The following is a 25,078-nucleotide window of genomic DNA, read 5'->3' as shown; positions in this document are numbered from 1 at the left end:
CTCCAAGTCTGAACCACATAAGAGTGTCAACAGCAACAAGAAAGGACAGAATCGGGAAAAAGAAAAACACAAGGGACTTTGAAGTTCTGGAATGGGAAGATTTGTATAAAATCAACAGGAATTCATTATTAACACACACATAGGTATACTAAAGCTTGCAGAGCAACTAAGCTTCCTGCCTCCCAAACGGTCCATGTAATAGAAGAACTTCTTGAGCTAATGTCTATCCAGAGGGCTAGGAGAAGCCAAACAAGAATCCAGGCCGTTAAAATAACGAAGCAGGTGGGAAGCCAGGATACAGCAAAACAGAATGGCAAGCGTCATGATCACAAAGTCAACCTTGCCCATTCCACCCCTCTTGAGTTTGCCTGTACCAGACCTGGTGCGGCCCTGCTCCGCGGGGATTACTATGGGAGATGTCAGTACCTCCTGTGTGCCTCCGAGCTGTGCATCACTGGGGATCTCTGCATCCTTAAGGGTTTTTGAGGCTGTGGCCATTGCAGGCCAGGGATAAGAGTGGGGTCAAGCCAGTGGTTTTAAGATTATGAGGATCTGCTAGCATTCCACTACGGAAAAGAAAGTACCAGCAGTTCAAATAAGCCTGGCTGCATGCCTGCACTGGGAAGAGTGTAAGGAGCACGTTTACTCCCCCTGGATGGGCTACCCGCTTCGATCCCAGTGCTAGGCTGCTACTTCCACTCCTGCACAGGTGGGCAGGAAGTGGATGGAGCCTAGGGTCTGTTCCCCCAGTGACTGGCCAGAACAGCTGAAAAAGCATGAAAGGGGAGCTAGACTAATAAAGGGCTGGCACAGCTTACTTCCCCCACGGATGAAGGGAGCAGTGGGGACCAAACTGTGACTCTCTGAGGCCCTGCTCCCGAGACAGTGCAGTTTCACAGTGCGCCTTACTCCGGCTGGACTACAAGCTGCCAATCCAACACAAAGAGAGCGAAGGAACACTGAATATAGACAGGAAACAGATGAAGTAAGAAGGAAACCATGCTGTCATCAACCAACTTGAAACCTGGTTGCAGCTAGCACAGTCCTGAACGCAATGTTGATAGGGCCTGAAAGATCAACTTTCAATATAGCAGAGCTAGTCAAAATATAATTCCCATTTTCTTCTGAAATTAGATTTTGGTATATAGGACATACAGAATGTCCGTAATCCATGTCTTACTGCGTAATATTCCACAGCATAGGTGCACACATAGACAGGGTTAGATGGAGGATAATAAACCCACCACAAAAACTCTTGTCAAAGTAACCTGAACGGCCACATGTTCCAAATTATCTTCGACATAGTTTGCAATGTCCGCACCCAAATACTGCACGTTATCACTTGTGCATGCAAAGAAGATCTTTTCCAAATAAAAAAAATTGATTTGAATACACAAATAGTTTAATGAGTGTAAATTCTGTCATTTGCACATGTAGGCGAATTCGTGCACAGATCACATATGCAACATTGGCAGCACACACACCCTCACACACACACACACACAGAATCCGTTTTGACCATTTGTCCTGATGGGTTGGATGGAAACCCATAAAAACAGAGGAATTCAGAGTTAAAGATAAATTGCTGCCCTTAATGCTCTTTGTTATGCTTTGGCATTACAGGGAATTATCAAAGATATGCCAGTTTATCCCATCTCATGTTTCTTTTGGAAAGAAAGTTATATTTTGCAATGTCTCCTGTAGGGTAATAATCCCTATATAGGATGCTCGTAGTTTGCTTGCTCAGTGGTTGAGCAATAAACGTGTTACCTACTGGGATAAACCAGGATTATGCATACAAATTGTCCTGTGATCTTTACACATGATCACCAGCAATGGTCAAGCGTAATCATTACTCAATTAGAACCTCTCTGAGGTGATCCATTAATGCTGTCCACAAATGAACTCTGTGAAAAGAATACTCGGATTTCTTAAACTGGGTTCACCTCTCTGAACCCGCTGCTCATAGCCCCAGAATGCTTAGCATGGGGGGGGGGGTGAAGATAGTTGTTAGAGGACAAAGAAAAAAAAAGAATGACACAGTTGTCATAAAGGAAGAACAGAGCTGCCATTGGGAAATGGACTGAACCCCAGTGTGTGCCAAATCCATCTCGGTGAAGAGTTTTACACCATCATCATTAACTCCCTCCCTCTCTGGATCTTTCTACCGAAGCCTGGGGAAGTTGGACATCTTTGCCAAGGATGATTGTAAATAGTGGTATTACAAATTGTTATTCTTTTGTTACCCTCCCAGCAGTGTATTCTAAGAGGGGGGCAACTGGCAGCTATTCTTCACCTTATGGATTGAACTAATTACTTCCATGGTGTGCCCAGCAGCCGCTGCTCTGACCCTGCCAGTTTCGCAGTCGGTAGCCCATCAAGCAGCTATGTTACCAGCAAAAGTGTTATCTCCTTACTTTTCTGAAAGCAACGAGGAAGCTTCATACTTCTAAGCCAACTTAACTATCTCCTCATGCCAGCTCCATTAACTCTCTTAATCGACTGGAAAGCATATGTTTTAGTGTTTCCCATGATAGCCTATCGACTCCGTGCGGAAAAGGTCTGGAGATATGGAAACCAAGGAATCCAGGAGGCAGACTTTTTGCTTTATTTCTTTTATAGCGAAATGTAGCCGGCCTCTGAAACACAGAGGAGATTGCTTAAAACAAAGGGAGATAGCAGCAGAAGTGGGAGGCTGATTTGAAGGAGGTGGCAAGTAAAAGGGAAGGATGCTGGAAGTAGAGATGTGATAAACTGTGATCAGAACTCCAATTACTCAGACTCACGTGCATGTCTCACCCCCACAGTCTCAGGACGTTTCTGATGCAGAGAGGGAGATGTATTTAATTTCTTAGAATAACTAACTATTGCTGAAGTGCAGGAGATTTGAAAGGTCAGGCGTAATTCGAATAAGCATGCCATAGTTTGGAGCTTTTCCAAACTCCTTTGGGTCAGCAGAACCAGGCTAGAATGGTGGCCAACCTATGGCTCCGGAGCCACATGCGGCTCTTCAGAAGTTAATATGCGGCTCCTTGTATAGGCACCGACTTCGGGGCTGGAGCTACAGGTGCCAACTTTCCAATGTGCTGGGGTCTGCTCACTGCTCAACCCCTGGCTCTGCCGCAGGCCTGGCCCCCACTCCACCCCTTCCCACCCCCTCCCCTGAGCCTGCAGTGCCCTTGCTCCTCCCCCTCCTGCACACCATGAAACAGCTGATCGGGAGGTGCGGGGAGGGAGGGGGAGGCGCTGATCGGCAGGGCTGCTAGTGGGCGGGAGGCGCTGGGAGCGGGGGTGGGGAAGCTGATGGGGGGCTGCTGATGTATTACTGTGGCTCTTTGGCAATGTACATTGGTAAATTCTGGCTCCTTCTGAGGATCGGGTTGGCCAACCCTGGCCTATAAGAATGGGTCCTCCCCCACAAGATTCTGGTTCTTCCTGACCACGGCTGGGAAGATAGCATGTCTCACGATATTTGGGGACTTCTGCTCCCAGCTGGAAGCAGGAAATGCCAAGGTGGGCAGCAACAAGAGAATGAGAGAAATTGTCTGACTTATTTCAAGCCTTGCAGTTCACAGTCAGAGAGGGTTCATGGGAAGGTTCTGATTTGCTCTGAACCCGTTTGTTAAGAATGAGATTGGCATAGGCCTGAACCCAAACCTCAGAACCAAAGATCCTCAAACTGTAACAAGCTTTATCAAGTTCTACTGAGATGCCTCATTTTTCTTTCTTCCTACTATTCAACATGAAGTACCCCGCAATACAGCACTGCAATCACATTGCAGGACCGACATAAACAACCCACACTGAGCCACTCTCTGAGGATTTAAAGTGTGATTCTACTCAGAAAAAAAGATGGTTAAAAAAAGCACTTTGTTACTGCACACACCAATATTCTCCCTAAGGGGGTCCATTATCCCCTTTTTACGCCAGCACAACTCCTATTAGCATTAATGGGAGATACACCCATGCATCAAGGGGATATCAGAACCTTTCCCCTCTTAAGTGCCTTCTGAGTCATGCCTGCTTAAGTTTGCTGACAAAAACAGATTGTTTTGTCTGGTCAGCAGCCCAGAGCTGTGAAGGAGGGAGCTGTTATGCGCTCCTGTCTCATGCATCATCAACAAACAGCCAAGTTACAGTCTGACTCCAGAATCTCTGTGGCTGAAGGAACTAATGCTGTCCTCCATGGAAGTGAATGCAGCTGGAAGCCAAAATAAAGCATATTTGCAAATAGAGGGTGGATTCATAGACTGATCAATTCTAAGGCCAGAAGGGACCATTATGATCATCTAGCCTGACTTCCGGTCCAGGACAGGGCACAGAACTTCCCCCAAAGTAATTCCTGGAGCAGATCTTTTCGAAAATCACCCAATCTTGATGTAAATATTGAAAGCGATGGAGACTCCACTACGGCCCTTGGTAAGTTGTATTCAATACACAGTCTGGAAGCACACTGGGCATAGCACACAACGCAGGACGCAGCTGGTGGTGGAGCCTGGCGCAGCACGAAGCCTAGTAGTCCGTGTTTGCAGGGTGGCATCCACTCTTCCTAATTCTTTCCAGTCCTCCAGAATTCCATCAGCGACAGTCTCTGTCTTGTAAGCTGCTGTAACAGGGGCTGACCTCCTCCATCACTGGACTCTGCCAGTGCCTCTATTTCCACACTCCTGGGGGTTTCCAAAACTGTCCCAGTCACCCATTCAAGTGTAACATGCACCCCTTCTGGGATCTAGTTATTAAAACAATGCAGCTCAACAAAACAAAACAGACCTGCAGCAACCTCAAGCTGGGTCTTCTTGTTCGATCAAGGGCAGCCTCATGGGTCTCAGCAGTCCACGGCACCCCTCCTGGGCTATTAGTCCACTGTAGCCTGCTGATGCAGACCAATACAAGGGGGACTCCCTCCCACACTTGTTGGAAGTCCCAGCCTGGCCACCTAAACCAATGCAAGTGTCAATTCCCTTCATCACCCCTCGCATTATCTGTTACAGACTCGTGTCTTCTAATCAAACCCTTCCTCAGGGCCTCCTAATTCCCTCTTTTATTCCTGTCCCTCACTGCAGGTAGCACCAGCCAGGGCTCCCTCTAACTGGAGTTGGAAGCCCCTTCTCCGGTCGTGTCTGACTCTGCGTGCCCTATAGAATCCTCCTTACAGATCTCTCATCTGTCGGTCTCTCTTCCAACTGAGCAGGTTCCTTTCCATCCTGGGCTACCATTACGTGCTGCCTGGTCACCTGACTCATCCATTGGCTGACACCGAACCCATCACGGGGCAGGCAGAAAAGTCGGCACAGTTGGAGTTGAGCCCAGCCTGCCGTAAAGGCCGAGCCCATCCTGTGACGGGTGCTGGTTACGTACATATGTTCTATAAATGCCTCCCAGCCATAATCAGGAAAAGACTAGCTGCTCTTTGTAGAGACAACCTCTGCTTCACAACACGCACCTTGCCGCTGAAGAAGCCAGAGTTGGCATTTTGTAGTATTCTTTTGAGCTGATAATCAATACTGTTTAGTATAGTGCAGCCCTCACTTCCCCTGCTTGTCAATGAAAAAATGAGACACTGCCTCAAAAGATGCACAAGAATATCCTGTAGCAATTGCCTGAGGTGCTACAGGTTACAACAGAGGTATGAAGATCGGAGGCAGGAGGGAGGGCATCCTGGCGGGGCACTGACACAAATGACACAAGTTTCGGACATCGCCACAGAGCCAGACAGACAAGAAGGCACAACTACCATAGAAGCAGCAACCTAGATAGAATAACCCGTTGGGAAACTGATAATCCCATCATTAAATGGCAAGCCCACAATTAATTCCAAGGCGTGGATGGCGAGATCACAAGCTGCTCTCAGGCAGGGGCACTGGAAAGCTAAGCTGGGAGACTAGGACTCTGAATCTCAGGATCCTTCTGGGTTCCCCCCTGCTCCAGGGAGGGAATAAACTATGCTGGGTCAGAACCTGATGCAGGATATGTTCCCCAAAGCACTGGCAGTATCTGGCAGGTTTGGGGTGCGGGAGCCAAAGCTCCACCCATTTCCCACCCCTCTGTGCCAGGAAAGGCATGGGAAAGTAGTAGCTCCATGGAGCCTACTTCCCCTCCCATGGTGTGGGCGAGGCTGCAGATAGCCAGTTCCTTCTTATTAAGTCTATGTACTGTGGTAGCACAAGGTGCTGTCCAGTTACACCTAACAGCCCTGTGATGCAGCACTCGCCAGGCCACAATCCGGCCCCAGATGGTTGATTAAAGTAATGGTGACGATCTGTGTAACTGTTACTTTACCAGACTAAGTGCTCGCAATTTTAGAGTAACAGGAAAGCTGTTTCACCCTCAAATATACAGGATTTCTTCCCCTGGGGTTTTAAAAATAATGCATTTACAAGCAAAATGATAAGAAAATAGCAGAAAGAAAAATAAACAACAACAACTGCATAGCTTGTGGGTGTTTATTCCCCCTCCCCCCTTAGTGGAACAGATTAATTCAAAGATAAGCCTCTGGGTAACATGGGGCTGGACTGATTCACTATCATGTGACAGATCAGTTTCATTTGGCCAAGAATCTCCAGAGGGCAGCATTCATGGGAGACTCAGACATACACTCTCAGAAACATGCAGTTTACAGACTGTTGCCTGGGTCGCCACAAACACATCCCCACTTCCCCCTCAAAGTATAGAGCAGCATGTCCAAGGAGCAGTGAACAAAAATGTATCCCAAAGGGGAAACAAATAAATAATGGATATATTTGTCTTCCTGGAAATGCTACTGGTATAAGACAACAACCAGAGCATTCGAATCATTTCTATTGTGTTCTGGTTTTGAGAGATTTCTGGGGAGATCTGTTTGTCTTGCATGATGTTGACAAAGCCTTCCTGAACGCAGCAGTCATTGGTATTCCAGTGACAAGGGAGTTTTGTCTAAATGACCGAAAGATATGTAGAAGGGATGTATCCCTGCGCTGGACAACCACACACACCTGTTCCCACCCCCCGATCCCATTTGCAGTGCCAACCGCCCCTGACCAACTCCAAACCAACTACCCTTCTGATCCTTTGCTTGGTCCACCACTTGTCTCCTGGGATTAGCCCCGGCATTGGTCCACAGCACTTCCCTCAGTGGTGCCCCAGAATGCAGAGTGATTTCAGAGATGAGTGCTGTGGATCACAAGATTACAGAACAGGGTGCCCAGCATGCGATGGCATTGAGAGACTGGAGCAGCTGTCGCTAGCATATGAGAGAAGGCTTGTTGAATGGTGCAGATCCAGGAAGGCTGTAAGGAAGGATAGAGGGATGGATGTGGGGGAGGAGAGAAAGAAAAGAGTTTTATTATCAACATCAGGAAGCAGCTAAGGGACGAGAAGCTCAGATGGAGTGGGTGAATGAAGACTCGAGAAGCAGTGAAGTAAACAGGAATGCAGGAGCTAAAATTCAGCTCGCTAATTTAAGTGTGTCACCAGTTTGCCTAACCCAGGGGGGTGTCTCGTGAAGTGAGCTCACCCGGTTTTCAATAAACAGACCAATGTCTAACTCAGGTTGGCCCACCTGGGCCTTACATTCCCACAGTGTGAATCAAGAAGCCTCTCAGTGACCTAAACACAAAGTGTGGTCAGCAATAGGCCCTGACCAGGCCTGCCTTCTTGGGTTATGGTAGAGGGAACACCCTTTTTCCCTCCCCAGGCTTCACCCAGGTACTGTTCTTTGACAGAAGCAACCAGCCCTTTTCATTTGGTCTGCTGGGCCCTGATTGGTTGTCATCTGCTCCCAGCCCTTCTAGCCACTGGAAGACCAAGTCTTGCTGGTTTCACCTGCAGATGACCCTGGAAGGCCCTTCTAGGTAACCCTGAAGTTCCAAAACTTGCTGATATGGACCAGGACATAGGTGATCTGGCTTAGTGGTCAGAGCAGGAGTCATGTTTAGTGGGTGGAGCAGGCATCCAGGTTGGGGAATGAAGCCAAGGGTCAGCACCAAAGTCAACTGGCAGTTACCAGAACCAGAGGGCAAGCCAGAGTCAGAACTTGGAATCGAAGCTGAGGGTCATAGCTGAGGTCAGATACCAAATGCCACAGCCAAGGATCAAGCCGGAGTCAAGGTCAGAAGTCAGAGTTGGAGCCAGGGCTGGTCACTGAGGATTGGAGGTGATGTGTAAGGACTGGAGGAGAGGCAAGGATCAAGCAGAGAGCAGGAGCATGGTGGGAACAGGGGCAAAGGCAGGAGCCAGGAACAGGGTTGGGTGTTGGAAGCAGACACAAGCAGGGCCCAATGCAGTCACAACAGGAAACCACCCTGCTGCTCAGACAAATGTGCTGTTCCTTCTCCTGGCTTAAATAGTGTAGCTGGACCAATCGGCGGAGCCGAGCGATCCTCCAATCACAGCTTCTGTGGGTGGTGCCTTGGCTGGAGCTATAGCCCGAAGTAGCTTCTCGGCCCACCTGGTTTCAGTAGTCATTGGGTGGAGCCCAGGATGTGGCAGCTGTCTAGGCACTCCCAGGCATGGCTTCAAGACCCAGGACATCATGCTCCTGCCCTTCGTTGCTCAGAGATCCGCTTCCCGGGGAAGAGCACAGCAAAGGAGTGGGATCTCCGGCAGCGAACGGCTAGTATATTGCCATCCCTAGCTGCCTAACTTCTGGCATCCAATTTTAAAAATGGTGGCCTCAACCTCTCTGTCCCGCAGTTGCCTCACCTGTATGATGGAGATAAAAGGCACTGCATTAGTCCAGAGTATTGCTAATCAGGCCCAAAGAGCAGGCAGATCAGCTGTAAGACTGGCTGGACTGATTCTTAATTGTTTATGTGCTAAATATGAATGCCACACAGAGCTCAGCCTCTGGGGAAGACTGTATGGTCTAGTGGCTCGGGCACTGGACCTAGAACACAGGAGAGATGGGTTCTGTCCTCTGATCTGCTGTGTGACCCTGAGCAAGTCACTTCACTGCTGTCTCCCTCCCCACTCTGTGTCTATCTTTTCTATTTAGATTGTAAAGACTTCTTGGCAGGGCCAGTCCGTCACTGTATTTGTACGGTGCTGGGCAGAAGGGGGCTCCTAGTTGCTACTGTAAAAAATAATGAGAAATCGGAGTAATAATGTAGCCATTCTGCTCTGAGGAACAAGGTGAGCGAAGGAGGGGAGAGACGTCAAAGAAATAGAAAGGATTTGGGGTGTCACCTATTCACGGTGTTGCTACCTGAACACTGATCTTTGACCAAAATCTTTTTCTCATTTAACAGCCAGAAAAGCAATCCATGGGAGACAATAAAACCATTATAGAGTGGTGCTGGTTGTTACTTTTAACTGAAACAGAGACAACAGATGGTCTCCTTTAATACTGTCACAAAGGTCAAAATTAGCCATCCCTAAGGCCAACATGTTCTTGAAATGCTCAAGTGCTTGTATGTGGGCCGTTATGACTAAGCCACTCTCCAGAATGAGAAATGTCCAACTAAGAACACCACTCCAACTAGCGCAACAATTCCTATCTATGGATAATGTGTAATGCGTTCAGAGATGGTGTCAACGGCTGCTCATAAAACCGGATTCGTCAGCCGTTTCAAAGGAGTCTGTCAGCTCTTTCTATTATAACTTTGGAAGATAATATATTTATGCTGTTGTTTAAAAATATCTTTCTAGATGCTTGAAAATATAAAAGCTTTTCCTACCAATTCTGAGCTTATTTCCTCTACCGCAGCCCAAGTAAATCTGACTTTTACATATTGGTCTCAGAGGAAAACTTCATAGCTTTTCTCTGCCTGTTTCCTTATTTATGCAGCAGCATCCAGGTGAATGCCGATGCAGGAAGTGGGATCTGCAACCGCAAGCTAGTGCGGTTTTGGTGAGACCTACAGAAACAGTCGCTGGCTTTTCATTTTCTCCTGGCGGAGGCTCTTTTTGGAAGTTGTTAAGAACATGGAAGATATTCCCACATTTCAAGACAGCCATAGTTGGGAATTAAAATACCTACTGATACCTTTAAAACGGCATTAGTTTCCAAAGAATTTGTAGCACTTTACACATTATTTATTGTGTAGACTAATTAATCCTCAGAACTCCAATGAGGCATGCATTTTTTTTTTAATCTCCCACTTAGCAGATAGGGCAGAGAGAAGTTAAGGGACGTGCCTGACGTCATGCAAGTGAGTCAGTAGCAGAGCCAAACACAACACTCTCATCCCCTGCTCTAATCTCTAGACCACTCTCCTTCATATGCTGTCATTTAAATAAAAAGGCCTATTGGCAAGGATAGGTGAAGAAAGCAGCCATGCATGAAATGTGCCCTACAGTATATTAATGGGAGATTGCCAGACAAACCAAACAAGGCCTTTGATCGCATCATCTTAGGCTTGTTGTCTCTGCTTGTTTGCATCTCACTGTGTGCTTGCTGCCAGATTCCTAGCTGGAAGGGAAGGATTTGCTTTCCGTAGCCCACTCTGGACTCAGCTGCAATCATGCAGAGCATTGAAAAAAATCCCATTGAACCGGGATTCATTCTGAACGCGTAAAACCCAGACAAATGACTGCTTTCCCAAAGTGAATCCCATTTCACAGCAACTAGGTTATTAGTGTGGAACGCCATACGAGTAGCCTGCATTCAAAAGCCCTCTGCATTATTAATAGAATATGAGCTTTTGACATCAAAGGAGATCCATTATATATGCTAAATGGTGGCAAAAATTGTACCCGCACTTCAAAACCTTTTCAGTTCTTTGTCCCTGGTAAATCAATCAAGGTTGACAGACGCTTTAAGGAGAGTAATCGTTGCAATGATCCTGTCAATGGATAACATAATGGAACATTGTCTCTGTGCTGTGTGAAGACATGGAGCTAGTCAATTATGGACAACACTTCACGCAGCCGCCTGCTTTCACGTGAAGTGCTGCTGTTGAAGTATTAGAATCCCAACAAATGTCTGCAGTGGCATACAATGTAAAATGAGACCTGCTGAAGCTTTGGAAAATTAATTAGCAACAACACTGGCCTATTCCCACACTTTCAAACATCGGCCTGATAACACTAACGATGCACTTCCCCCGCCTCTTGGAGCATTCAATGGACCGTATTTACATACACAATTTTTAATCTCCAACACTTTCCCCCCCGCCCCTTCAAACACACAAAACTCTCAAACAGAGGCGTCTTTTTATATCTTTTATGCAGCGATCCTAGCAGCGGAGTCAATGATATTTCCAACGGTTCGCACAACTCCTACACATGCAGCTGAAAATGCTACAGCTTGGAGACTATTTCATTTGGAAAACAGTGGCAACTTCCGGTGGCTCCTTTAAATGCATCCCCTTGGTGTTTTCAAATCCGCAAGCATTCCCATTCACATCTAGATACGTGCATATCAATACACATTCTGCTCTATGCAGAGATTAATGCTTTGGATTGAGGACAGGGTATATCCTCCAAATGAAACAGGAGATCAGTGGGCTGAAAAGCCCGCCTCTGAAGTTGAACAGCAGCGTAGCTATTGTTTGGGGACCTGCCACTGAACTGGTTCATTGTGCTCCCTTGTATGACACATTGGCTCGCACTGCAAACAAACCCTACGCTGCATTAAGTGACACAGCAACTACATAGGTTGGGGGCGCTGACACTACATAATATATTGCCTGCCAGCAGCACCAGAATGAACTGCAGTGGGCTGGGAGCCAACATGCGCTTTCAGCTTCCAGCTACCACCGAACACAAACCTACGAGTCAGAGGGGGAGGCAGCGTTTTTTATTTAATTGTTGGCACCTATTTCCTACATCCCTTTTTAAGGGAGAGTTTGGACTAATTTCCCTTGTTAACAGAAAGAACCTGTCACACACACATGTTAAGTCTCCAATTTTCTGTCCATTTTAGGGACTGTTACGTCACTGTAGCATCTGAGCGCCTTGCAGTCTTTAATGCATTTAGCCACATAACCTCCCTGCGACGTAGGGCAGTGCTATTCCCCCATTGTACACGTGGAAAACTGAGGTACAAAGAAACAAAGTGACTTGCCCAAGGTCTCACAGGAAGCCTGTGGCAGAATCAGGGCTTCAACCCAGGACTCCCAAGCCCTATATTATTGCCCTTTGGGGGCGGGGGATGGATAGCTCAGTGGTTTGAGCATTGGCCTGCTCAACCCAGGGTTGTGAGTTCAATCCTTGAGGGGGCCACTTAGGGATCTGGAGCAAAATCAGTACTTGGTCCTGCTAGTGAAGGCAGGGGGCTGGACTCAATGACCTTTCAGGGTCCCTTCCAGTTCTAGGAAATAGGATATCTCCATTAATTCTCCCCCCCTCCCCCCAAATACTGAGCCATCCTTCCTCTCTCGCAAAGGAGCCTTCAAGAGTTAGGCACCCAACTTGAGGAACTGGGTGCCTAACCCCCTTAGCCTCCTTGGAAAATCCCAGCCTACTTTATTAAGCACCCTCAAGTCTAATATGTATTTGAAGGGGTAAACTGGGACTGTGGTACAGAGAGGTGAAGCAACTTGCCCCAGAACTTCTACAGGGTCCTTGACAGCACCATGAATAAATGCCAACAGTGCTGATGCCCAGTCCCCGTTCTCCATGCTTCCCACCAAATGTAGTCAACACACACCTGGCAGTGCTTTTGGGAAGAGAAGAACTGGCCAAGACTTTCTGCCATTCCTTGCACCTAATCTCAGCCCCTTTCCCTTCTTATCTAGCGTTGGACTCTGCTGTTCTGTGCTCTGGGACTTCTCCTCCAAGGACATCCTGGAATGCACAGCGTGCCTAGAAAAGCCCAAAACTACAGCATGCCCTGAGTGTGTCATATTAGAAAAACACTAGGGAAGCAGCTGAGAGGTGATGGTTAAAGGCTGCCTGGAACGGGCAGCTGGACAGCGCTACCAGGCCAGCTGCCACTGCTGATAAACCTGCAGCGAGCGTGGAAGAAGCCTGTTCACTAGAGAGCAATCAACGGGAAAGTGGGGGGAAGAAGGCCATAAGGCCCTGAGGCTCCCTCCCTATTAATGAGGGAGAGGCGAGGAGCTGTACCAGTCAGACAGCAGTGTAAACACACTGAACCCAAATTCTTGAGGCAGAGCAGGATCCCTTTTGAAGCTCTCTCCTGGCAGAGCTGGAGAAGATCGTGAAGTCCCACCCCCAATGTGGAGCAAACCTGCTGGACATATATCCTGAGAGGCAGCTGGGGCACAGACACTCTCGTGTAGGTCGGTGCTGGCTGTAGAGATTCCCTTCTGAGAATACCTGCCAGCCCAGGAAGGGCTTTCCCGATTCCCATTTAGAGTCCTCCTAAAAGGAGAAGTGCTGCCTGAGAGGGGAGTAGGTGGCAGCAGTAGGAAAGAATGTACCGAGACCGGGTCCTCAGAAGAGCCAGCTAAGAATCCAAACATTTCTATGCTGATTCTCCCAAGTTCGAGTTTCATGCATCACTAATTTAAACAGAGGACCTCGAAATTTGGGAGGGATTAACAAGCTTGTCTCCCTAGTCCTTCTGCTGGTATACACCTTGGCACAACTCCATCTCTAGTTCTCTCTTGTCCGCTCTGTACTTCAAAGCAATTACAGACAAGTCTCTATTACGTGAGACCACGAGAAACAATTTCTGCATTGCTCCTTGATGGGAAAACTTTGGGCTGGCATTACTGCCATCAGGAAAATGGCCTTGTTTCTGATCACCTCGCTTCCAGTCCTCAGACTTGGCTGCTCTTGTCTCTGATGCAGTTAATGCGTTGTTTTCCTGAAGCCAAAGGTGGGAAGCTCCTACCCTTTCCCTCTACCCTTCTGCCCCCGAATCTCTCACTTTGGTTAATTGAGATGGCATTATGGAGACAGGGAGGATGCGAGTGCCACACACCAGCTGTCATGTCATTCACAAGGAACCCCCGCTCATACCACAGAGCTAGAAACATAATGTGTGGAGGGGTGAGGGAGGGAGAAAACAGAGATTGAGGAAATACAACTGTGGTCAATGAAAGGAGTCAGAATATGACAAACTAAAACAGATTTCTGCTGAGAACCGAAGCCTCCATCCTCTAGAATCCTTCCCTCAGTCTAGCTAAAAATGCGACTGATATCTTACAGAGCTGCTCAAAAAATTTCTGACTAAATGGTTTTCCATTGAAAAAAGCTGATGCCAAGAAATCAAGTTTTTTGTATGTGAAAATGTATTAACATGATCAACATTTCCAACAGGAAATTATCAAAGCATTTCATTTTGACTTTATCATTGTTTACTTTTATGAATATAATATAATAGTTGAAACTTTTTTATTATAACGTAACATAAAAGTCAAAATTATAAAGCTCTGGTTACTTTCTGCAGACCTCAGAAAGCTGTGAAGCTCAAAACCTTGTTCCCTTCCACCAGAGAAGTTGGTCCAGTAAAAGATATTACCTCACCCACCTTGTCAAAGTTAAAATGAAACATTTAGACTTTATCAAAATGAAATGTTTCAATGAGGTTGGAACAAAATAGTTTAGAATATTTCATTTTGTGAATAATAATAATTCCAAGATTTTGACTTTTTGTCCAAATTTGGAAATCTTGGATTTCTGGAGGGACTGAAATTCTGTTTTTCAGCCTGCTCTAATGTCTTACAACCTTACAAGTAGGATGACTTAGGCTGATAATATTTTGTATGTGGACAACTGTAAGATGTATAACCACAACATACAACTTGGAGAGAAGGGGTTGTGATCTCCACTGGTAATTGACGGAAAAATGGTGACAAACATATTGTCATTAACATTTGAAAATATTTCATGCTTCACATTAAAAACAAAATTCATAGACTTTCATTAAGCCTCACATTTATCTTTTTTTTTAAAGGGAAAATAAAAACAAAATAAGAGAAATGTTGCTTACAAACGAGAAATCTTCAGCATTCTGACAGAGTAGCTTGGGGAAAATAGCCTGTCTCTGAAATCTTTCTTCCTCTTCGAAGATGTTCCCATACATGAAGCCATTCATCATGGTGGAGTGGGCATGGATGTCAATATAGAACTCCAGGCTAATTTTCTATTGAGGAGACAGACAAACAAGCAAACATGAGATAGACCACAAAAACATTTTAAAGGAGAAGCCTGTGTTAACAGTAAGGCTGCCATCCTTAAAACCATATAGTAGTTGTAGGGTCTGCATAATCAGAGAGATATGCTGGCTATATTGCTTTGATTTATGCAAACCTATCCATGCCTCTTTGGCTCTTCAAAACTGGGGTTGAAATCTTGCAAACAAATGTGCTCTTGTGGGATTGTCAGTATATGCTGATCCCCATTGGGGTGGAAATATCCGAGTCTACTAACTCTCTAAACACTAAGGAGGACCCAATGCAGAGAAAAAGGCAGAGTGCCCTCAGTTCTGACCTTTCTTTTCTCTGCTGTTTGTAGCCCCCTGTGCTTCTCTTCTTCATTGTACTCCCTAAATGGCTAGCAAGCTTCACTCTCCCTACCCAACTTGATTCCCCTGTGTTCCAGGTGTCAGCCTGACCATCTAATGACAATGCAGTCCACTTCCATGCAAGGACCTTAGTTTGAGGTCAAAGTCTCCAGGCTCCATTGGGAACCCTCAGAAGTGCTTTGCTCAGCCCCTTAGGGAGGGGTTGCTTTGGGTCACTCTCACGTGACACATCCTGATTTGTTTTTCTACTCTTAAATGCTCAGATTTCCAGGCCTCAAGTGTGACATAAAAAGCTAGAACAGACTAGAACTCCATACACAGCCCTCCAACCCTCCTGAGCCAGAGGAAGAGATCCTGCAATACAGGGACTTGGGTGGTGAGAAGCATGGAGCATTACTAGAAGACTCCCTGCCTATAAAATGGACCATAGTAAAATCTCACAAGCAGCCAGAGTCTCACATTTAAGACCAAAATGTTTATAATACCCAGTAATTTAGTTACAATCAATACCTAGGGCCAAAATAATGACCTTACTCTTCAAGTGCATCTCTCATTGATATAAATGGGATATCAACAGTCAATCATATAGAACACTGTTATAATATATGTACATTCCTGATCCCAACACAGCACTGGAGCTGCCCTACAGACATAGGTTACCCTTAATAGTAAACTGCAGGCAAAAAAATTGCTGTGAATATACGCTGATAATAATATTATAACAAATCCACCCAGGTCTTCACACTTTTCACCATGCTGCACAACATGGGGCTCCTAGGAACTTCATGGTGACAGCAGGGATAAAATTCAGATCTTCCTGCTTCAAGGGTGAAGGCCCCCTTACTGGAGCTAAGGGGAAAAAATTCTGTTAGCACTATAGGAACTGTAACACTCAGCTACGTAGTCCTGCCACTATCCAGTACCAGGTGGTGGTACGTGAATATACCAGCCAGTATAGTACAATGCATAAATATATGTAGTAAGTTTAGGCAGCATATAATGTATGCTAAGCTTGCTAAGAATACCTGCGGCTGCCGAACAGTATCTAGGCGGACACTGCATTACAATACAGTCCAATGTAATACAAAAGCATTTCACGTGACACTAGTGGCAGCTCTCCTAGATGCTCTCTAATGAGGGAAGAACATAATTTGGCATGTGATACTAATATGATTCAGATTTACTTTCCCTTGGCAGTAAACCAATGCACAACCCACAATGACTGTTTAGTTTAATTAAACAGCCAAGAGAGTAATATTGCATCTTATTAAGCCTCTCCTGTGTTAAGATGCTAGTTAATGCAATATCAATAGGTGACTATACTACATAGAAAAAGGAGTACTTGATTGCATTTGACTCTAATATAATATAGTTAATTGTTTGCTACTGCCAAAACATTATACTGTGCTGTAGAGGACCAGCTTAACAATAAAAGGACACCAGCAATTCAGAGTTATACTATGGAGAGGAAAGATTAGCATATATTGTATGAAATATCAAGCAGCATTTTCCTCTTTAGAAAAAATCAGTTTCAAAGCATAAAGAAATTAACAACACTGGAGCATATTACTTTCCATATGATAATTTCCCCATCAGAAAGAAAATCTGATGCAATCGGATACTTCTCAGCATTTCATAATAAAATACTGTAGCACATTATAATAGTAGATTTGTAATGAGTGAATTGACATCTAAGAGGATTTATGATCTAGATATCTAAGGTATTTCTAAGGCCTCTTCTACATTTGTATCTAAGTGCCATACAAATTTAAGATACATAAGAAACCATAACCTAAATGGTGTTACTTCCCTTCATTTCTCCTCCTATGGGTGTGCATTAAAGTAAGATTTAGTTGTAGAGATGGGATTGTGTTGTCATTTACACACACAGTTCTTGGAGGAAGACCCTCAAACATGCCTCATATTTGGATCTAAATTCAGTCACCTTTGGGTTCTTCTGATAATGATCTTATCTATGGATATAGGATACCCATCTACATGTATTTGAAAGTCCGACATCCATGGAAGCAAAGGATTTTTTTAGTTGGTCTAGCAGGCTGTAACTAGGAGCAATAAGTTAATATAAGCAACATTTAGGCTGACCTCCTGCATGACCCAGGCCATTGAATTTCACACAGTACTTCCTGCATCAAGCCTATAACTTCTGGTTGACCTAAAGCACACAGTTAGAAAAACATCCAACCTTGATTTAAAAGACTTCAAGGGACAGGGAATCTACCATGACCCTAGGTAAATTGTTTCAGTGGTTAATTATCCTCACCGTTAAAAATTAGCAGCTTATTTCCTGTCTGAATGTGTCTAGTGTCAGTTTCAGCCACGGGATTTTGTTATGCCTTTGTTTTCTAGTTTAAAAAACCCTTCACATGAGGAAGGATTTCTGATGGTAGTTACTTTTCGACCACAATCATGTCACCTCCTTAACCTTCTATCTGAGAAGTTAAATAGATTCTGAAGTCTCACACTGTAAGATGTATATCATTTAATCCTGTACTGGACGGGGCAAAGAACTGGAGTATAAACTGGCAAGTGTCTTGAGATAGGCACCAAAGTCTAGGAGGAAGAGTGCTAATATTGCACAATTTAAAAGAAAGTGTAATATAGTTGACACAGCGGCCTAGAAGTCACTCAGTTTCATTGTCACAATAGTAAATTAATCCCTGGTGTATCTCTGACGCAGTCAAGGGAGTTACAGCAGAGATGAATTTAGCCTCTGTCTCTGGGTGCGGTGGAGTTGGTACTCTCCTCTCACCTTTCCTTGATCTGAGTATAACCTGCTCTAAGCACCCATGAATCCTGAACCCAGGGCCGGCGCTTCCACTAGGCGACCCTAGGTGGTCGCCTAGGGCAGCAGGATTTAGGGGGCTGCATTTTGCCGCCCGAAGTGCCCTGAAGACGCGGAGTGGAAGGACCCCCGCCGCCGAATGCTCAGAGGAGGAGCGCTGCCTCCTAGGGTGGCAAAAACCCTGGCGCCGCTCCTGCCTGAACCACTGCCTAATATCACTTGCACCTTCTGAAGGCATTCCGTTTTTGTGACTTACACACACGACGCAATAAGAATACCGAACTATTATAAGGCTCTTTTAATCCGTAGGTCTATGTGTTTTACAAAAGTGGTAAGTAGCATCATCATGTTACAGAACTGGACCCTGAGGCACAGAGTTGAAATGACTTTCCCAAGTTTACACAGCAGGCCAGTGGTAGAACCAAGAACATATCTCAGCTCTCCTGAGATCCAGTATAGTATGCTAGCGTGGTATTATTAAAGGGTATTCCTATCTTCTCCCAGTTTCCTGGATAAAATAGAAGTCTTCTGAGGAACTAGAATTCTCTTGGGATTCTGAAATTCCTTTTTTTTAAATGATCAAGCCTGCTGCATTCATGTCACCACCTTCTAAGCACAGTCATGTGATTAATTAAAAATTTTCAAATAATGCTTTTGAAAAATATAATGAGATTCAGCAGATAAATTATCTGATGGGAAAATAATTTAAAAATATTAATCCAATATCTTGAAATTTATCATATAAATTATCTAACGAATATTATTTAACCAGTTCTTCTTCGGATCATATCTCATCTTTGTCCCTCAAATCCATATCAAATCCATCTCCATCCCACACATCCCAGTCCAAATCTGCAGTAGCCCATCCTATTCAGTGACATGTTACACATTGCTATAATAATTGCCATTTACAGGAACTGCTCCCAGATGGTGATGCATGAGCAGAACGATAGTTCAGTGTTTCACATCTCTTTTCTTCTGAATCACGTTTATTATTATTTTATCAAAGGGAAACATCTTGCACATTCTCCATTACAGAGTAGATTCACTCACAGCATTGTTAATATAATACAAATGTTCCCAGTAGAAAGATTCTCTTTGTTCACAGGCACAAAGGAGCTGGCCTGGAATTACAGTGGACAATGGCAGCATAGATAATAGATAATACTTACTCCTGCCATGAGTGCAGGGGACTGGACTAGATGATGTCTCGAGGTCCCTTCCAGTCCTATGATTCTATAGTTACTGTGCTGTTATACTCAATCATTTGCTATGTCCCAAACTGTGGAGGACCAGTTTGGAGTTTTGTTTTCCAACTGAATTAAGTTGTATTCCCTAACTATAATGATCTCTCTCTGTCTCTCTCTCTCTATATATATATATACACACACCCCTCTACCCCGATATAACGCGACCCGATATAACATGAATTCTGATATAACACGGTAAAGCAGTGCTCCGGGGGGGCAGGGCTGCGCACTCCGGCAGATCAAAGTTCGATATAACACGGTTTTACCTATAACGCGGTAAAATTTTTTGGCTCCCAAGGACAGTGTTATATTGAGGTAGAGGTGTGTATATATATATATCCCAAAGCACTTTAAATACAGGAATTGTTTAGAGATGGGTAGAATTTTTCAGATGAAACTTTTTTCCTCCAAAAACTGCAGATTCGGGTGAACTGAAACATTTTGTGAATTCACATCAATTTTGCCAAATTGTTTCAATTAATAAAAAAACCCTAAAACAGTGAAGCACATCATTTCAACATTTCCTAAATGAAACCTTTTGATTTTTTTATTCAAACCAACTGTCTGTTTAGAAATTTGCTTCAATTTTATTTTAAAAACCTTTAAAAGAACTCCAGACCTAAAGTAAACATTTTGTTTCAGGCTGACCAAAATGTATAATTCAATCCCAAACTCTTTTCCCCTGCCCCCAACATTTCGGTTCACCAAAAAATTTCCATTTTGGGGTGCCCTAAAACAATTTGTTTTAAATTGGTGAATCATCCAGCAAGCTGAAAAATCAGTTATTGCGCAGTTCTAATGGTTTCTTCCATTCCTGACACATAGCAACTTCTCAGGTGTAATGCTGGCAGAAAACCTATACACTTTTAAGATCGGAGGTGAAGAATACAGAATCAGTCTGAAACTTCAGCTAAAATTTGCTTGGAGATTTAGATGTAATTACTTGAATGGGCATTGGCTAGGACTCTGGAGCTAGCACTGACCATCTTGCCAAGAGTGCTAGGAGATCTTTAGTGGCCATGAATGGTCAGGACCTCTGAAAGATGAATGGAACACTGGTCTTTTGAAGTTATTTTTTGGAGAAAAGATCCCTGTGAGCAATTAAAACCAATCCAAAATGGATTGTACAATCTGTGGGGCATCTGTACAGCACTTGGCTCAATGGGGCCCAACCTGGTTGTGGTTTTTAGACTGTGTCCAATATAAATGTTTAATAATAATAGGAGAAGAAGGAGAAGGAGAAAAAATTTAAATGTGGCCCAAGTCCTTACATTTGCCTCAAATGCTATGTAGAAAATAATGAACGGCCAAACTTTTCCGGCTGCCATCAGCTGTCATTTGAGAGAGTTACAAGTTACATTCTGCTATACGATATTCAACTCCTCACTTACTCCTTTACAGGTAGAATGCAAAATGATTCAGATTCCTTATAAAAATCATCTAGCAATTTAATTCCCTCGAGTGTCTTTTCTTGGTGCTGACAATAAGTGGCAGAGATTTTCTCTCACTTGCTCTTTTTTTTTTTTTTTTTTTTAAGTAAAGCTTTAATTACCTATGAGAAGGGCTGACTCGGCTTAAAGAGCTAGAGAAAACAAAGAGACTTCTCTCTGCGTCAAACCAGGAATCCTTTGGAAATAGTTGGAATCACTTGGAGGGAACACCGCTTCATCTCCAATAAGAAATTAAGTGTTTCCTTCCTTTAAAAGAATGGGCTTCACCTCTTCTTGCTCCTGACAGCAGGGTAAATGAGTGAGTAAGTTGTTCTTTGCTCTAGACTTCATTTGAACCCCTGCTAACATGACCCATGCTGTAGACAGATATCCTGGGTCAGCATAAAGTTTCTGGCAGATATATATATGAAATAGAAGGAGAGGGGTGTCATAGGAAGAAAGCCTGAGACGTAAGCCCTTGTATTAGAAGCCTGATATGAGGCAGGACCCGCTCACAGAATTTGGCAAGAACAGGGCTAATATTGCAGAAATACACATTTCTAAGAAGTGCTAGTTACAGAGTGTTCATGCAAACGCATCCCGATATCAAATGGTACCAGCACATCCCAATATCAAGCATGGTACAAAAACATTTCCCAAGAATAACAGGAACACACTGACCCCCTCCTAAAAGATAAGGTCAGGATAACAGTACATAATAGACATGTATTAATTGAACCAACATGTACAAGGTGATGGGTGATAGCTAGCCACGTCAGGGGGCAGTAACTACCTATGTCAAAGGTGCAGTAATAACTGGTTTTTATCAGGATATAAAGATGCATCTCAGAGGGAGTATTTTTGTCTGGCCTAGGGAGAAATGGAAAATCCCGCCGTTCACTGAGCTGGTCCATTATTACAGGCATACATGTATTAGTGATCCGGTAGAGTCTCCGGGATACTAATACCGTGCTTCATAGACAATAAACCTGGCTGGGTGCCTTCATCCCTTAACGGATCTTGTGGTCATTGGGTGGTTCACTCGAGGTCTGCCATGCCAGCTGACTGCACAGGGCTCGGGCGGCACACAGGGGGAACACACACACACACACCCCTATCAACATCTAGCCACAGGGGGGAGAGGCAAAAGAAGTCAGGGATAAAGAATAAAAGCATGTGTCCATTGTCAAGGCACCAAACAGTCAAAGTAACAGAGAGGCTGGAATTTGGTGCATGTTGCTATTAAAAGGACGTTGGGAAAATAGATTCTTGCTTTTTTGCATTTTTATTTCATTAGTTGAATGCCTTTGGAAGGTCAGTAATTAAAGGACCAAAAGAAAAATGATATTAGTAGCTCGTGCTGATATGACCAAAGCTAGAGTCTGAACAGCGCAATTATGATTCTTAAGGAAATAGATCTTTTTTTTAAAAAATCAATAAAAGCTATAATAAAAGGATAAATGTGCAGTGAGCCCAGAACATTGGCCACTAGAGAGGCAAGCGATGCAGGGAAAAGCCAAGCCTGTCCACCAGCTGTCACTTCAATATGGATTTTATTAATTCTCTGGTATAGCAATTCATTTAGAAGTAGCGTCAAAGAGCTTCCTTCTCCCACACAGATCACATGCTGGGGAGGGGGAGGAGGGGGAGGGCAGGGCTGCCCAGAGGATTCAGGGGGCCTGGGGCAAAGCAATTTTGGGGGCCCCTTCCATAAAGAAAGTTGCAATACTATATTCTCGTGGGGGCCCCTGTGGGGCCCAGGGCCTGGGGCAAATTGCCCCCCCCCCCCGGGCAGCCCTGAGGGAGGGAGAGAGATACCTCCTGTCATGCATCATACAGGGGTTAAAACCACAGCTTATCATTAGCAATGCACAAAGTAAAAAACTATCCCCAGCCAGCTCCGCCACTGGTGTAAATTGTCACACACAGGGCCGGCTCTAGGTTTTTTGCCGCCCCAAGAAAAGAAAATTTTGGCTGCCCCCCGTCCCAGCCCTGGGCTCCTCACCGCACCCCCCTGCTGCCCCAGCCCTGGGCTCTCCCCACCCACCCACACTCCCTGCCGCCCCAGCTCTGGGCTCCCTCATTCCCACCCACACACACCTCCTGCCGCCCCAGCCCTGGGCTCTCTCTCCTCCCCCCCCACCTGCACCCTCCTTCCGCCGTATGCAGCAGTGTGTCTGGCGCTGCGTGGAGCCAGGCATGCTGGTCTGAGTGGCACGGTAAGGGGGCTGGGGGGTTGGAGAAGGGGTAGGGGGTTCCGGGGGGGGCAGTCAAGGGACAGGGAGCGGGGGGGTTGGATGGGGCGCAGGTTCGGGGGGGCAGTCAGGGGCAAGGAGAAGGGGGGGTTAGATGGGTCAGGGGTCGGGGAGGCAGTCAGGGGACAGGCAGCAGTTGGATAGGCATGGGAATCCCGGGGATTTGTCAGGGGACAGGTAGGGGGTGGGGTCCTAGGGGGGAAGTTGGGGCGGTCTCAGGAGGGGGCAGTTGGGGACAAGGAGAAGGGAGGCTTAGATAGGGGGTGGGGTCCTGGGAGGCAGTTAGGGGCAGGGGTCCCGGGATGGGGCGATCAGGGAACAGGGTGCAGGGGGGGTTGGATGAGTTGGGGTTTCTGTGGGGGGCAGTCGGAGGGGGTGGATGGTGGCAGGGTGGGGCTACCCGCCCTCCCTGTGGAGTGTCCTATTTTTTGAATGTTAAAATATGGTATCCCTGCCCTTCCCAGTGCAGCTCTCCATTCATAGCAGGCTGCAGCATGAGGTCTCAGCTACCTCACTCCCTCCCCCTCTTTCCTGTTGGTAGTGGCCAAGGGAATGCTGGGAAATGTAGTTCTTTCCCTGCACCAGGGCTGGCTCTGTAGGCAGGGAGCTAACCAAGGAACTACAGCTGCCAGGGCCCCCTGTTGGTTCTCAGCTCCCATGCTGGATCCCTGCCGCCCCTGCAAATGGGCTGCCCCAAGCACGTGCTTGCTTTGCTGGTGCCTAGAGCCGCCCCTGCTCACAAATCCATTTATTTCAAGCAATGGGCAGAGCAGTTTCACTGAAATCAATACAGCTAAGACAATTTACATTAGCTGGGGATCTGGCCCTCCAAGTTTCAGAAGAGTTAGAGAAACTCCCACCAGACTAGGTCCTATGCTAAGCACCTCCTTTAGTCTAGAAACCCCACAATACAAAATTCACAAGACCTCCAGAACTTCCAGCTGTCTCTGGACTCCAGAGAGAGAATACAGAATAGAGAGAGAGAATAGTCTATTTTCTGTTACACTGGTACCAGCAGGAGCCAGAATGTGCAGATGCAACATAGAAATTAAACAACAAAAATAAGAAAGTTAGCCACATATTTTCAACCCACTGGTGAGATGTCTGGGTTCATGACATGGGCATGCAGCCATGAAAGCTTATGCTCCAATACTTCTCTTAGTCTTAAAGGTGCCACAGGACCCTCTGTTGCTTTTTACAGATTCAGACTAACACGGCTGCCTCTCTGTTACTGAAAATGAAGGGCCTTATTACAGACAGATCCTCCCATTTCACTCACATGGACAACCTCCTCCCATTTGCAACCACATGCACCACCTCTTCCATCTTCTCCTATTCATCATCTAACAAGTCACCTTCCCCCCTTCACAATCATGCAACATCCCACTGGCAACTACAGCAATTGTTCATTTTTGACTGTTTCTTGGTGGCTCATGTTTCTACCCCTTCCTCTGGAAACAAGGGGAGAAACGCAGCCAAGATGCCCACACTAGGAGCCACTGGTACATAGGAGGAGAGGGCATCTAGGCTGGTTCCTGCTCTTTGATACCAAGTGCCTTGATAAGCTTCTGGGGTCATCTTTTCAATGAGGAGTCTGGACAACCGTAGAAGAAGCTCTCACCATCGAAGTGGTGATGACACCAGATGTGACCTACCAGCTCTTCATGAAACAAATGCAAGAGCTCTTCAGAACACATGGACCACAGCCTGACAACCATCATCTTTTGTGGATGGGATACCCCACCAACTTCACTGGTTGCCATGTAAAAGTCAAGACTTGCCCTGCTCTAAGTACACCTCTACCCCGATATAACGCTGTCCTCGGGAGCCAAAAAATCTGACCGCATTATAGGTGAAACTGCGTTATATTGAATTTGCTTTGATCCGCCGGAGCGTGCAGCCCCCCCCGGAACGCTGCTTTACCGCGTTATATCCGAATTCGTGTTATATCGGGTCGCATTATATCGGGGTAGAGGTGTATAAGG

General features: G+C 45.6%; 1 protein-coding gene across 1 annotated transcript in view; it reads right to left on the bottom strand.

Annotated features, from left to right (window-relative positions):
• LOC112118973 (cytosolic carboxypeptidase 6) overlaps positions 1-25,078 on the bottom strand; it is a 1,367,858-nt gene that overhangs the window by 120,942 nt on the left and 1,221,838 nt on the right. The window contains exon 11 of the mRNA XM_026651876.1: positions 14,822-14,974. Within this exon, the coding sequence (XP_026507661.1) occupies positions 14,822-14,974 (153 nt within the window). The remainder of the gene's footprint in view (positions 1-14,821; positions 14,975-25,078) is intronic.

The sequence above is a fragment of the Terrapene carolina genome, unplaced genomic scaffold (assembly GCF_002925995.2).
Source record: "Terrapene carolina triunguis isolate 2854851 unplaced genomic scaffold, T_m_triunguis-2.0 Scaffold104, whole genome shotgun sequence".
Classification (NCBI taxonomy): domain Eukaryota; kingdom Metazoa; phylum Chordata; order Testudines; family Emydidae; genus Terrapene; species Terrapene triunguis.
This window is presented reverse-complemented; position numbering and strand designations above follow the sequence as displayed.